Source organism: Trichosurus vulpecula, chromosome 2 (genome assembly GCF_011100635.1).
Source record: "Trichosurus vulpecula isolate mTriVul1 chromosome 2, mTriVul1.pri, whole genome shotgun sequence".
Classification (NCBI taxonomy): domain Eukaryota; kingdom Metazoa; phylum Chordata; class Mammalia; order Diprotodontia; family Phalangeridae; genus Trichosurus; species Trichosurus vulpecula.
In genome coordinates this window covers 135,241,506-135,256,985 of record NC_050574.1, presented here as the reverse complement: position 1 = coordinate 135,256,985, position 15,480 = coordinate 135,241,506, and the positions used below count along the sequence as shown (strand labels likewise).

At 43.9% G+C, this 15,480-nt stretch overlaps 1 protein-coding gene across 1 annotated transcript; it reads left to right on the top strand.

The window, feature by feature from the left end:
* Nucleotides 1-3,046: 3,046 nt before the first annotated feature.
* COLCA2 (colorectal cancer associated 2) lies at nucleotides 3,047-13,839 on the top strand. The gene is made up of 4 exons (XM_036747614.1): nucleotides 3,047-3,708; nucleotides 9,610-9,664; nucleotides 11,414-11,643; nucleotides 13,343-13,839. The coding sequence occupies exons 1-4, from the start codon at nucleotides 3,598-3,600 to the stop codon at nucleotides 13,721-13,723; spliced, it is 777 nt and encodes a 258-aa protein (XP_036603509.1). The 5' UTR covers nucleotides 3,047-3,597; the 3' UTR covers nucleotides 13,724-13,839.
* The last annotated feature ends 1,641 nt before the right edge of the window (nucleotides 13,840-15,480 follow it).

Sequence of the window (15,480 nt, the reverse complement as noted above, 5' to 3'; positions counted from 1 at the left end):
GACCTAAGTCCGAGTGTGGGCAAATTTCAAGTTAAGGCCTGAGACCACAAGTGCCATGTTAGTGGCATACCTAGAATTTCTCCATCCCATTCTCCAGATCCTTTTCTCTATATTTGACTTAATTAGCAGGCATTCAGCAACAAGGGTGTACACTTTTAGGAGAGTGGTGAGGTCAATAGTGGCCTGCAACGCCTGAATTCTTTTTGGGAATCTGTCGGGCTTCTTTACAAAGATAAGCCTCTCCCCTCTCAGCCTTCATCCTACACCCTCCTAACATCTCTCACCCTCTTTCCCTCCCTGAGACTGGTAGAGAATGTAGCCCAAGACTAACTCCATCACTTCTTTGTTTAAACTCTGTGACCTGGGACTATTACTACTTCTCAAGTCTTCCTATGTGACTGGTTCAAACTAATCTAACCTCCCCATGGAGAAGACAGTCGGCTGGGGGCATATGTGGCCCTGAGAAAGCTGTCTCTTGCCTGGCATAACTCTCACTGAAAATATGAGAACAGAAATATAAATCTTTGTCACTTTTTTCCCCAGATGAAATAAATAGGAGCCAATCTTGTCAAATGTTTCTTGGTATACAGGACATCTGAAGTTGGGAGGGCAGAGCCCACAGAGGCCTATGGAAAGAGAGAGAATATTTTATAATCAAGACACACCAATCTCAGAAAATCACAAGAGGGCGAGGCCAGACTGCATCCCCAGCTCCACAGGGAGGAGCAAAGGGTCTTAATGGGCAGGCAATCTGTACTGAAACTATGGCGTTTGAGGCCCAGGCTGAGAGTGGGGGTGGAAAGGGGAGGGGAGCCCGCACGTGGGCCAGGAGGAGCAGGAAGGAGACGAAGCCCAGAGATGTGGCCTGGGCTTGGACCTGAGGCCTCTGAGAGTGACACAGTGCTTTCCTGACCTACTGGGCTCAGTAGCAGCTATATTTGCTCCCCCCAATCCAGTGATTTGTCCTTTAACTGGGATAGTGGACGTAGGAAGGCCTCTGACCAGTCAGCCTGGTCCAGCATGGTCCTAGGAGGCAGGCTGGAACACTTGGGGCCCAGGCCCTGCCTCCCAGACAGAAATAGAGAGTGTCTTTGGGGACATCTGCTCTATTTGTGGGAAGGTGGGCAAAACACTCAAAATGAAGTAAAAGCAGGGTCCAGGACCCTCAAGAATGTCACCCTCTGTTTCTCCGGACCCTCTATGGAGTTTCTGTGTGCAGGATTTCTGCAGAAGATAGTCCATTTTGTTAAGCCTTTGAATATTCAAATTGAAAGTATCGCGCAATCATTGATTGTCAAATCATGGGTTTCTAGAGGTTTTAAATACTTGGCATGAGGGGGGGAAAACTCAAACCTATACCCGAAGGTATAAAACATTAATTCGGTTTGTCTCCAGCTCCAGGGGGGCCAGTGCAGCCAGAGAGTTTGTGAAACTTTAAAAATGTTGCATCTTCTCCTTCTCTCCCAGCACAGGAGCCTGCCTCGAAGCTGAGTTTCCTGCAGCTGCAGCATCCAGCCACAGTCCCAGCTGTTTCCACAGGATGTCGGGTAACCTGGGGCCACTGCTCCGGGGAACAAGGTCGAGGGGTACTGGGGTGCTGGGACCCCTCCACATTTCGCCGGTTTTGCCTGGGCAAGACAGAAAGGGAGAAAGTAGTCAGTGCATGTCAGCGAGAGCTGGGGAGTAAGAAGGTCATGCCTCCTGCCGGGGCCCCTCTCCTGGGGCAGCCACTCTTGGGGGCCGGCTCAAGGGGACCCGGGGTGGGGAGGCTTCAGAAACACCACTGTGGTGCAGGACCTCCGCGCCCCCACCACACCCCCGCCCCCGAGATTCTCCCGGCTTGTTCCCCCGGGACTTTCCGGCTCCAGACTTGCTCGCCCAGAACCTGCGGCCGGGGGGAGCTAGAGACTCGCAGCGCTGAGCCTCACAGCCTGAGCAGAGTTAAGTGGAGCTGAGCCGCGCACCGGGACTCCCCTCGGGCGGTCCCCGCTTGCCTCGCGGCCAAGTGCAGGCTGATCCGTGGGGCTCCGGCCCAAACGGAGGTGGGCAGCCCAGGGAAGAGAAAGGAGGCAGGCGGAGGGCCAGCGAGTGGGTAGCAATCAGCAATCCCGGAGCCCTCATCCATTCCTCTAGGCGGCGGTCCCCCTTTCTCCCTTCTTGGGGAAGCGCCCCCGTGCCCGTCGCGGGCCAAACCTGGGGGTCCGCGTTGTCCAACTGTGGTCCCCGCAGTGACCAGGCGAGGCGCTGCCGGCCCTTGAGCCCTAACCAGGTGGCCAAAGCGCGGCCCGCGAAGGAGCCCAGAGGCCCCTGGAGCCCGGTCCCTACTAGCGCAGAGCCCTAGGGCCCAGGAGTCCCAAAGGGAAGCAGGGTCCCACGGCCCTGCAGCTAGGCCACCCCTTGGTCCGCCTAGCCAAAGAGTCTGACTACTCACGGCAGCGGCTGCGGCTCGGGCTCTGGCTCCCGGGAGACCTCTGCTCTTTCCACTCCACGGAGGGCACGGACTCGGTCCCAGCTCCCTCGCCGCACGGCTCCCAGACTCCGTCCCCGCCGCTCCCTGCGCCCAGTCTGGGAGACGGACACCTGCCCAAGGTCCACGGTCCTCTTGGGCCGCGTCAGGGACTTGGGTCCGCCGAGCTCGCCTCTAGGCTCCCGGGCTCTGTGGAGGTTGCGGCGGCAGAGACAAGCCTGCAAGAGGAAGGGAGGGGGCGGGAGAGAGAGCAAGAAGAGAAGGGGGAGAAAGGACAAGAAGGAGGGAGGAGGAAGAGTCGAAGAGCCGGGAAGGCATAGGGGTGGCATAAAGGAGAGAGAAAGAAAAAAAACGATTTAAGAAAAGAAGGAAGGAAGAGTCATCAGAGGAGGGAGGGAGCTCCCAAGGCCATTTTTGAGGTGTGACTGTGTGTGTGCGTGTGTGTGTGTGTGTGTGTGTGTGTGTGTGTGTGTGTCCAGTTCCCTAGCCAGCCTGAGGGCAGGGCTGATATAACCCCACCAGAGTGTTACTCTGCTCTAGGGCTGGCCCACCACAAAGAGCCTAGGACAGTAGGGACAGAGAGGTTGGAGACGACCGGGACTATGCCCAGCCCCCAGGGGCGGGAGTGGACTCCAAGGTTTGACACAAAATAGGAGCATCACTCTAGGGTGAGGTCAAAGGTCAACCTCATCTAGCCAGGAGCTAGGTCTCTCTCTTCTAGGTTAGTCGATATTCCCCTGAGAGAAAGAGAACCAGAGAGTATGACCTAGGGCTCCAGTTTTGAAAGGCATTTGTAAGTCCCGTGATGAGAGCCAAACTCTCCTAGTACAAAAAACGTGGCTAGTTGCGGGGAGGGAGAGTTTAGATAAGGAATGGCTTCTGTTTGGTTTGATTGCACTGTGGCCTGCCTGATCACATTGGCTCTATTTGCAAAAACTAGCCTCTCTTTAGCCTATCTAGCCTAAGAGCACCGTTTAACCTTTAACCCTTTACCTGTGGCCTTGGGGAAAATTCCCTAAACATTCAGACTTCTTAGACATCTGATACCATGTTTAGACTCTCCCTCCCACTCTACCCCCATCTCCAAATCTGACCCTTAATCATGGAGAGGTTTTCCTGGGCTCTGATTAATGAACTTTCCCTCAGAAAAACCGAAGGTGTATCAAGGTGTCCGGGTGAAGATCACAGTGAAGGAGCTGCTGCAGCAGAGGAGGGCACACCAAGCCGCATCAGGGGGAACCGTAAGCACAAATCCTTCACTTCACTTTGAAACAGACTCCAGACCAACACTTGTACTGTGTCACTTAGCCCCATCTGGGTTCCAGTGACTGAGCATCTTCAAGCCCTGGGCCCCTGTTGTCTTTCCTTCTACAAAGATATGTACAGTTCCTAGCTGCTCCTCATGTTAGGTCTCCCCCACACCCTGATGTCTGCCATACTCACCAAGAGGAGGCAATAGAAAGCAGCATAAAATGTTATCCTTCAGTTTATCAGGGGTCGAGCCACTGTTGCTGAGCTTTGGGGTTAGTCCTGGTTCTTTTTGTTAGCTAAGCACCCAACAAGTTAGTCTCCTTGAGTGACGATGTTTGTAAGACAGTCTGTGCTCATTTTCTGTCACAAGCTCTGGTCAACTAATGTTGCCAAGGAAAGTCTCTCCCAGAAACTTACCAATTTAGATTTATAGCTATAAGAGAGTATAGATACCATCTAGGTTCAAAGGATCATAAATCTGGAGCTGGGTGGGACCTTAATGGTCATCTAGTCCAAAATCCTCAAATTTTCACAGACGAGGAAATTAAGGTCCCTTGGTCACAGAGTTTAAGTGTCAGACCTGAGATCTCAATCCAGGTCCTCTGATTCCAAATCTAGAACAGTTTTCACTGCACTACTCAATGTTCCTTTACTGTGTCATGGTACAAAAGAGGAAACAGGATAAGTGAAAAGAATATAGGTATTTAAAATCAGACCACCTGGGTGCAAATCTCATTTTGTGTCCCTGTGTGACTGAGCATCTTAATCTCTCTGCAGTTTCCCTCTCTGTAAAATGAAAGGGTTAGATCAAATAATCTCTAAGGTTCCTTCCAACCCTAAAACTATTATCCTAAATTCCTAAACTGTGTAACTGGCCTAGAGAAAGTGAAGCGACTTGCCCAAAGTCAGGGAAATTACATAAAAGATGTAGGATTCACACCCAAGTCTCCAAAACCAGAGTTCTTTCTATTAACCGTCACTTCATTCAAGAATCATCCTTCAAAAATAGCACTTCACCAGTAAAGATTGCTCCCTTTTCTGCTTATTCTTCTACTCTGTGATCTTGGAGGTCATTTACCTCTGAACCCCACCATTCCTTGAGGTCTCAGAATGGGAAGGAACCTAGCTAAGGTTAGGCAGCTCAAAACATCCACCACTCACTTGAAAATTAAGTTATTTAGGAAATGAAGATAGGCCTTGGAAAAAGTGTTAAAGTTAGAGCAGAAAAGAGCTGTGGCACACAGGAGCTTCAGTGGGAAATTAGCCTCAAGAGACCACTTGGCTTTTCTAAAACCACACAGGGAAACAGTGGCTTGTGGTATGTGTGTGGAGGGGGAGGGAGGGTGGTATTTAGAGGGGAGGAGTTGACAACCTGGGCTGTGGTTAGCTTAGACTAGGCCTCGGTCCTCTTCTGACCCAGGAGCCCTTCCCAGGGAGAGTTTTGTGCTTACTTTACTGGTTTGTTGTTTTTCTTTAAATGTCCATGGGCACAGGCAGCCTTCAATCTGTCTCTTTCTAGACGTTGGCTAACGTGAATAACCATTAAAGCCGGGAATTATCAGAAAGTGATTCTAGGACAGCCTAGAGTAACAGTTAAGTAGTGCCCTTTGGAAGAGCACCGAGTACAAGGCTTAGGTAAGAGTGAGTGCCAGTGAAATACTTGGAGAGTTTCCAGCATATGGTAGCTCCTGTGTTGTGCTGAAGTATAATTATTTAATTTGTTTTAAGGCAACACCTGACACTGGGAAGCTAATGCCTCTGTATGCAGGACCTCAGCCAACATAATAATAACACCTTTCATTGGCAGAGTGCTCACAATTTTTTTGAAAGCATTTTCCCTTACAACAACCAGATGGGTTAGGCAGGGCAGAAATTGTTATCTCCATTTTGCAGATAAGGAAACTGATGCTCCTAAAGGTTAAGTGACTTGTTCAAGGTCATAGAACTAATGTACTGGATTCTAAGACCAGGGTTCTTGCTGCTATACTACCTGGAGGCTTTTGCGACCTATCACTTCATCTGATCTGAGTCTGTGTTAATTTTTCTCTACTGGGGAGGCGTCTGGGGCATATACCTGGTTGCCATGAACATGTGATGTCACTACTAGTTCAGAAATGGTTGTGGAAGAAATAGTAATTTGGTAGGCAGGAATTTGAAGGTTGATGAACGCTTCGAAACAAAAAGTTACCAAGATTTGGGGAGTGAGATTATGAGAAACCAGAAACTAGCAGCAGCAGTGATCCTAGACTAGCATTACTAAACATTTAGGGGATTTCGCAGGATGCTAGATTGGAGATGGAAGGGTACCTAGTCCAAATACCTCATTTCACAAGATGAGGAACTGAGACCCAGGGAATTTAAGTGACTTGAGCAAAGTCAATGGCAGAGCTGGGATTTGAATGCACATCTTCTAACTTTAAATCCAGACTTCTTTCCTTTGTTGCATGGATTTAATTAAGAGGGCCCAGTTCAACATCAAACACTATAACTATATTATAAAGGCCAAACAAGGTTGGGAGAGGTGGAACAGCTGTTGCATTTTTTTTCTTCCTCTTGTCAGACCCATATGAGGTTCAAATGTATGTGGTATGATTAGAAGCAGCTAGGTGAGGCAGTCCCTAGAGCACTAGAATGACATCATAGAGATCTGAGTTTAAATTCTGCCTCAGATGCTTACTGGTTGTGTGACCCTGGGCAATTCATTTCACCTCTGCCTGCCTCAGTTTCCTTATTTGTAAAATGTAGATAATAATAGCATCTTCTTCCCAGAGTCGTTGTGAGATAAAATGATTTGCAAACTTTAAAGCCCAATATAAAGGCTAGCTATTATTATCCTGTTTCAGTAAAAATAACACTCTAGAGCACTTTAAAGTTTGTTGTTCAATCCTGTCTGACTCTTTGTGACTCTATTTGGGGTTTTCTTGGCAGAGATACTGGAGTAGTTTGCTATTTTCTTCTCCAGCTTATGTGACAGATGAGGAAACTGAGATAAACAGGGTGAAGTGACTTGCCCAGGATCACACAGTAATAAGTGTGTGTCTGAGGCCAGATCTCAACTCAGAAAGATAAGTCTTTCTGAATTCAGGCCCAGCACTATAACCAATGCACCATCTAGCTGCCCACTTTAAAGTTTACCAAGCCCTTTTCCCAGAGAAGCCATCTGAGGGAGATTTTTTTGGTTAGTATTCTTATTCCCATTTTACAGATGAGGAAACTGAGGCTAAGAATGGTGAAATGATTTGCCCAATCCCTACCCATTTGAGGGAGGATGAAAACCATTACCTGTACAGGTAGCCGGTTTTACACTGTTGCACATGTATCAGTTATCCTCCCATCTCCCCAGCTGCTTAGCTTATCTGCCTATTATTAGTCTTCTGCTGTGCCTGGGTATAGATGTGCTTCCAAGTAAGTGCTTATAGGTATGTGGAAAGTAGACACTCCTCCCTGGTTACTCCCTGGGGCATGACATCAGCATGTGCCCCTGCAGCTATAGGGAAGAAACTCTTCTTCCCTCTAGATCTAGATAGAAAAAATCCATCACCTGAGGCATGAAGGTGAGGGAAGAGTGGAGAGTACCATAAGAAGTACCTGTTGGGCGGTACAGCTGGCAGAAATCAGAGAGTACTAAGTACTCGATCCATCAGGGAAGGGCTCTCTGGTTTTATAGAAGCAATTTTCATCGAATTATTTCAGAATGCCTTCTCAGAATTTGGAGCTAACTAAAGTTGCATTTATCAAATGCAACAGTAACACCCTGTGGGCAGCTAGGTGGCACAGTGACTAGAGCACCAGGCCTGGACTCAGGAAGAGACATCTTCCTGAGTTCTGAGTTCAAACACTTACTACCTGTGTGACCCTGGGCAAGTCACTTCACCCTGTTTGCCTCAGTTTCCTCCTCTATAAAATGAGCTGGAGAAGGAAATGGCAAAACTCTCCAGCACCTTTGCCAAGAAAACACCAAATGGGATCACGAGTTGGACGAGACTGAAACAACTGAAAGGCGACAACAAGAATGCCCCAATCTTGTTTTGTTGTATTGGGGAGCATGAGCCAATAGAAAAATATCTTAATTTTTAAGATAGCCTTAGTCAGATCTATATTTTAAAAAGTTTTAGAAAGCCTGCCAGAAATGAAAGAACAAGCTTGAGACAGACACCATAGAACCAGATAATTCCAGGAGAATCCTATGTACATGTCAGTATTGTGAATTTAGTAGACATCTACAGCAAAGCGCATTGCCTCTTAGACACACATACACACACACACACACACACACCCCTGAGGATTTTCTAGGTAACCATTGGGTAAATGAAACTTTTAGTTGTTATCTATCCAAACATGTACTTTTATCTATATATTTTCTTCCTGCTCAATTTTTTGGGACAGTTTTTGTTTGTTTTATAATAATAAGCAAGTCTTTTCACCCTCAGCCCTCAGTTTCCCTATCTGTAAAATGAAGGTGTTGAACTAGTTCCCTAAGATCTCTTCCAGCTCTAAATCTATGACCCTATCATCCTACAAATGCTAAGTTGTAGATTTCCTTGCCGCAGGTGTCTTTTTGGAAGCGAAAAGAGGAGTTGCCTCTCTTTGTTCCCCCCCTTTTTTTTTCAGGAAAGGAAAAGGTAAACCCATGAAGAGAAAGATAATATCAAATAGGATACTGTAAACTGACCTTAGTGCGATAAAAATGTAGGGAAGTGGATAAACAGGGTGATCAGAGGGGCAGGAAAGGGGTTAATAAGAACTCTACAATGAAGGAGGTTTTTTTAAAAACCCACTCCTTGTGAGACCTCTAGCAGCAGCCAAATATTTGCATAAAGAGCTGATAAATCATTCCAGCTTCCTGGTTCATGACATTATGACATGGATCACTTTCAAAGTTTGTACCACCCCCTGTTCTCAGCATCGGCTGATTGCACAACCTTCCCAGGGGCTGAGAATGCAGTAGTGGCTGCTGCCTGGAATCCCTTCCTGAAACTCAAAACGGTGCTGGTCCCTTTAAAATTTAAAGCTATCACCTGAAGCCAGAAGAGAATTAGTACTAAATTACTAATCCAGCTGGAAAATTCTCAATTCATTTGTCCTTAAATGGCTTAGAAAGAACATTCTAATGACTACAGTATATTTTGATGGTGCCGAAAGCTTTCACAGAAAATAGTAGAACCTACCAAGAGTTATCATATTTCCCTCCAATTAATTAACATTTACATACTTTCTAAACAGCCTTTTCACTTGGGTATTGCTTTAAGTTCAATAAAGTCATCAATTTTGTGACATTTCAGGGGTATCTCCCCCAGAACCTAGCACTATGACCTATGAACAGTAAGCACTTAATAAATGCTTTGTGAGTGAATGGATAGATGGATCAACAGAGAAAATGTGAGTTTCTTTACTCTTTAAATGATAACAGAATTAACAGGGTTTTTTCCCTCCCAATAAAAGCTCATAAGCATTCAAATAATGCATTAAGTTTAAGAAAATCCTCTAAAAGGAAGAAAATCAGTATTTCATGTCATCAATTTTCTGAAATAACTAAATTCTGTTCATGTGAAATATTTTCAACTAAACACCTGAATGTAAGAGGCTCTGTTCTAGATTTTCCCCAGTTATTGTATCTTCATAACCTAAGTTGTTTCATTCCATTTTAAAAAAATTGTTAGTGATTATATCCCAAACAGAAGTATTATGGGCTAATATTAGAACTTAAGAACAGCAAAAGTGAAAACCAAATCAAATAACAAACATAATTCTCTATTATAAAATTGAAGAGAGAAAAAAAACCATGACTTACCTTATTGCAGGGGGAAAAAACTCACTTATTAATGTCTTACCTTTCCCCTTATCAAAACAATTTATTTCATTTTACTTAATGACTGTTCTTGATTTGGCAGTCGTCCCGGAGCAGCAGCGTCCAGTTTCCAGAAGCAGTTTCCCCTTCTTCTGCAGGTCAGTACAGACAGCATCCCATTTTCCCCAGCCTATTTCCAGAGTCCACCCCACAGGTCTTTTAATGCTGGATTTGAGGTTAAGGTAGGCACTGCCACTTAAATGGAATTCAACCAATCAGAACTAGAAAAGGGCACAACGAATCCATGTGAGCATGTATCAAGCAAACAAGTACATATTTTTGTCCCCATTTGGGGACAGTTCAGGCTTTGAGTCAAAAACAGTTTGTTCTCCCCCATTTATTCCAGATCCTTAGCTAGGAGTAACTAAAGCTAGCTAAAATACTGTTTTGGCATTCGCAATCTTGTTATCTTTTTCAGTGGACTAAGGGCAATACAGGACATCCTGAGGCTCTTAGATAATGCTTTTTCTGTTTCTAGCCAACAGGGTCTCAGTCTCTCTCTCTCTCTCCCTCCCTCTCTCTCTCTCTCTCCCTCCCTCTCTCCCTCCCTCTCTCCTCTCTCTCTCTCTCTCTCTCTCTCTCTCTCTCTCTCTCTCTCTCTCTCTCTGTCTTCCTTCTTCCTACTTCTTCTTTTCTCACTCTCTCTCCCTCCCTCTCTCTCTCTTCCCCAGAAGGGAATTCAAAGAACTTTAAGTCTTCTCAGCCCAATCCGAATAACTCTATTACATAAACACTCCTACTTATTCCACTCCACATCCAAGACTTGAAGTAGGTCATATACGCAGAAACCTCTGCTCAGAGTTTCCTGGGTCTGAATGTCACATGAAATAATGTTGACAAATCTCAAAATTAAAAAAAAAAAATCTTGTGTTTTGAGATCAGTTTGATTGACAGCCTAATCCTTTCTTTTCATAGAATTTTAAGATTTATAATTAAAATTTGATGAATCCATTTGGGGATGAAAATGGTGCAATTTTCACAACTTTACAGTGTTACTTTGTCCTTGGCATTTTGTCAAGTTAGCAGTTCTCATTCTAATTACACAATTGTAGGAATGCTATGTTCCCTGAGAAAATATCTTTATTCTCATGTTTAGTAACTTCACATAATGAATACCACTTTAGGTTTTCAGATTCGCATTTGAGTAAGTATAAAAATCCACTTGATATTTCATATCATGAATAGGTATGAAAAAAGTACCAAGGTAATAACTTCAATATTGCCCATTGTTTCCTATTGTTAAAACTCTCTTTGAAACAACAAACAGTTCTATAAGGTATTTTCAGAAATCGGCCTGCATTCTAAAACTACACACCCCGTAACTAGGTCTATGAGGTGGTTTCTACGAAGACACAATGGAGGGGAAATTCAAGCTACTCCTCTAAGACACAACCAGATTGGGTGTGTCCATTCATGTTTCCAGCCCAATCCATGATAGGATGAAGGATTTAGAGCTAGACCTTAGAGGTCATCTTGTCCAACCTCTTGATTTTACAAAGCAGGAAACTGAGGAAGGGAATAAGCATTTGTAATGTACCAAGAACTATGATAAGTACTTTTTACTTATCTCATGTGATATTGTCTCATTTGATGCAGGACCCAGATCTTTTGACTTTGTATACAGTGGCCTTTCCACTATACAATGCTGCCTCTCTAGACTGACAGCTTTCTGGGACCTTCACTGACAATTAAAACAAGTAAAAACAACCAAAAACTGTTCCTCAGTCTGCTGTCTTTCAGTCTCAGTTGGCCCAGCCTGGAAACATTACAAAGATACAGCTAAACTCCACTAGAATCTGCAAATGCCACCTTGAAATGTTAAGTCTCTGTCTCTTCTTTTTTCCTAGACCCCTTTTTTGAGCCAGAGCCTATTTCTTCTGCTCCCAACTATTTTCAGCCCCGACAGTTTTCCAGTTGTGTGTCCTGTGAAGAAAACCCCAGCTGCCTCGACCAGGTCTTTGAGTCCTACCTTCCACCAGAGACGCTCCTGGACCACTCACTCGGCTCCACACAAGGCGTCCCACCACGTTTCCCGGACAGCTTTCAAGCCACCCCTTTCTGCTTTAACCAAAGCCTGGTAATTTATCTCCATTCTTTCCTTCATTTGATTGATGCTGTCTGTTCAGTAGTGATGAAATAGTTGGCATCATTTCATGAGAAATCATGCTAACGCTATCAACAAGGAAATCAATAGAGGAAACAAGCAAAGAACCATCTAAAAACCATTGGAGGTGGAAACAGCCACACACACACTAGGTTTTAGAATCTTGAATGCATAAATAATCATTAGGTTCTCAAGCTTAATCCAACTGGTTGCATCCCAATGTAGTGTAGCTAGTATCTAAGTTGAGAGGTGGCATTAAAATGAGTATTTAAGGTAATCTTTTGGGTTTTTTTTTAAACTGTAAACCATAACATGTTGACTAAATGAAGACCAGTGTTATGCATACTGGTTCCTAGGAAACCTAGCATGGGCTGATGAGCCCATACTTTCCTCACACTTCCTAGAAATTAAGATCTAGGCTATGTTTACATTAATGATGGCATGGCCATTTTCCCCAATTTTTTTCATCATTAAATTCACTGATTTTGTATTTAATTACTAATTTCTTTTGCTCTTCATTCCAGCATTATGTAGATATATACAATGCTCAGCAACTCTTGTGGGAGTTGATTTAATTCTGGAAAGACTGGTAATGAGATTTTGGTTGGGCTTCTTTGACTTAAGGGGTATCTGATGGTTTAGGATTTGTTGTATGTAACCTGGGTGTGGGGTTATAGGATCATAGGTTTAGAGCTGGAGGGTACCTTAAAAGTCATGTAATCCAATCCATCCTTTTACAGATGAAGAAACTGAAATCACACAGGTAGTAAATAGAATCAGCCTCAAAATAGGGTGAGAAATCCATATCCCAGGCTTTTAGATTCTTTTTGGAACATTCTTCAGTTAAAAAAAACAGAAGCAGTTACTATTTCAGGAATTGAAACCAAATTATTGGCCATGGGAACATGAAACTCTGTGTAATCCTGAAATTCATATTAAATTATAGGAGAAATAGCAAGTGAATTGTATTGAGTTTGCGTGTTCTCTACAGGGCCTGGAAAAACATATTATCTGTCACCTTCCATTTTGGAAAGCTATTGATAACAAACTGCAGATGCCCTGTTAGTCTTCTGAAGATCCATTTTTTTATAGCCACTGAGAGCCAAGCTTTTGGTTGAGCTAGGATGTGCTTGGCAATTTTTGGTTTTCTCTGAGAATTTGCTAAGGGGAAGCTAAATACTAGCCCCGCCCCACCCCCGCCACCAAGGGGCCATTGTGTCTGCCATCTATAATCCCCCAAGAGTTTGAAAGATCAGGGAAATGGCACTGTGCATCAAGTATTCCGTGATATCCAGGAAGCCATCAGCAGCATATGCAACTCACTGCTTGGCAGAATTGAGACTTCATTCTGCAGGTGAACTGAAACATGATGGGGGTTTGTGGTTAAAGAACAAAGTGTCACATGAAACACAGTTATAACAAAGGAAGTCAGTGAAGCAAAAGTTATCTGGAAACCAATTCCTTGTCAGGAGTGGAACAAATAAATTTAGAATATGATGTAATGAAAGTATATAGTTAACAAGGAAAATTGTTTTTGTGATTCTTATCCCTTCCCTCCCCTTCTCTGATTTTTTTTTGTTTTCTGGGCCATATAAAGCCCACTGTGGTCAATCTCTTTCATACTGGCTGAGTTAACAATTGTTTTGTTTCCTGGGCTCTTATATTTCTTCAGGTACCAGGATCACCCTCAGATTCATCAACTCTGTCCAGCCCTCTGGAATACAGCTACTCCCCACCTCAGCAGCCATCATTGGCTCCAGTGACTTACAGCTCTCCCTCCTCCCTGGACACCAGAAACTGTGGGTATCCCCCAGAAGAGTACTCATACCATCATTTCCACTCTCACCCCCAATACAGTTGTTGTGCCTCTTCCTCCTCTTCCTCTGTTTGTTACTGCACGTCATGTGAGACAGAGCACCTGGACACCATCAAAGTATCAGAGTATTTCTCATATCCAGATACAGACTGTATAGACTACTCCCATTCCCTGCCGACAGCTGTGGCTGATGATTTCTATAGAAGGGAAGCAGATTGTGACATCTGCTACAGTTAGTGGGAATGAGATTTCTTTGGAGTATTGTATGTGTATATTTTGCTACTCAAGTTAGGTAACACCTCAAAAAAATGCCATCTAGAAATGAATGTCACAGAGCACAGTTTACACTACACCATCACTACAGTTTTTTTTTAATTTTTTAATATCCTGATGTTAACTTAGTCGTTGATAATAAGCCCTCTTAATCCTGCCATAGCCACACTCCTGCCTTGTACACTTACAGTTAAGATTCCTTAAAGAAAAACTTTCACTTATTTGTTTTACTCACCTGTGTAACACATTTTCATTTTTTTACTAATAAATAATTTTTTATTATTAGATAGTACATGTTTGTTGCTATCAGAATTAGTGGTTCCCATCTCCACCAGAGACCTCCTATAGAGGCTCCTTGTGGCATAGAGTTGACCCTGCTCCCTAAAGGCTATGCTCTTGTTTGGAAAGACTTTATATATGAAGCCAAGGACAAACTATCCTCTTAGGACCCCACCTACCTAATTTTGGAGAGACTTGTCATCAGAAGGTTCACCATTGGCAGTGACTGTGTTGGTGACCACAATTCATGAAATTACATACCAGGGTGGAAAAGTTCTGGGTGATTTTATAAGGATCAATCCATAATTTCATCTTCTTGGGGAACTCTCCAAGCAAAGTTTACTCACCTAGTCAGATAGGCAACTGACTATAACTGAAACCTTAGAGAAGCCAGAGGCACTATGGAGGTTAATAGATTTGCTCAGGGTCAGACACCTATGATACGTAAGAGGCAGACTGGAACACAGCTTCTGATTCCAAGACTGCTCCCCTCCATGCTCAAATCCCGTTCACCCACAAGTCAAGACATCGCCCTCATGATGTCATTGGCCCTCCTCAGAAACGAAGGATAAACAGTAACAGCTATGCTAATTCTCATAGAGGTCTTATTGGAGGGAATGCCCACATCAATGAAAAACATAGCTCTTTAACATAGTCAAGTAATATTTTTCAGCATGGATTGAATACTAAACCAAAGCCACAGTAGCTCAATTATATTCCTTAAAAAAACCTGAAATAGCTTACTGTGCCCCAATGAGAAAGTCAATATAGCAGCAGATGGAGAAGTAGTAAAGCTGAGCCCCAATTTTTAACTAATAGTTATCCCTTACATTCAAAAGGGGCTTTGCAGTTTAGAAACTCTTTCACATATATGAACTCACTTAGGTCCTCATAAAAACCCTGGAAAGAGTAGGTAGAACAGCTAATCTCACCCATTTTACAGATGAGTGAACTGAGACTTAGGAAGGTCCAAAGATGCTCAAGGACATAAGGCAGAAAGGCACTGAAATCCAGCCTTCAAGTCCCTCGGTCTACATGACAATGTGTCTGTGTGAGTGTATATTCATTTTAAGGAGAAAATAAAGCAGTGTCTCTTCAAGTCCTACTCTGACACCTCCTTATGGTATGGAAAGCATCCTGATTTTCTGAAGCCGGTGTCAGAACAACACAAGCTCTGGCAGGTCCAACAAGGTGGAAAATCTTGGATGTATTCAAGGTCTATGCAAACAGTACTCCGAAAAATCCCATCTCCATTAGTATTATTTAAATATAGTTGGAATTTCGTTGGAGTGAAGAATAGAAAATTATGCATTCACTTCCCAGGAATGGCCTGTGTGTTTGTTGTCTGATGAAGGAAACAGGCATTTTAGTGCCAACTCTGTGCCAAGAATGATTCTAATCACTTTACAAATATTACCTCCTTTGATCCTTACAATCTTGAG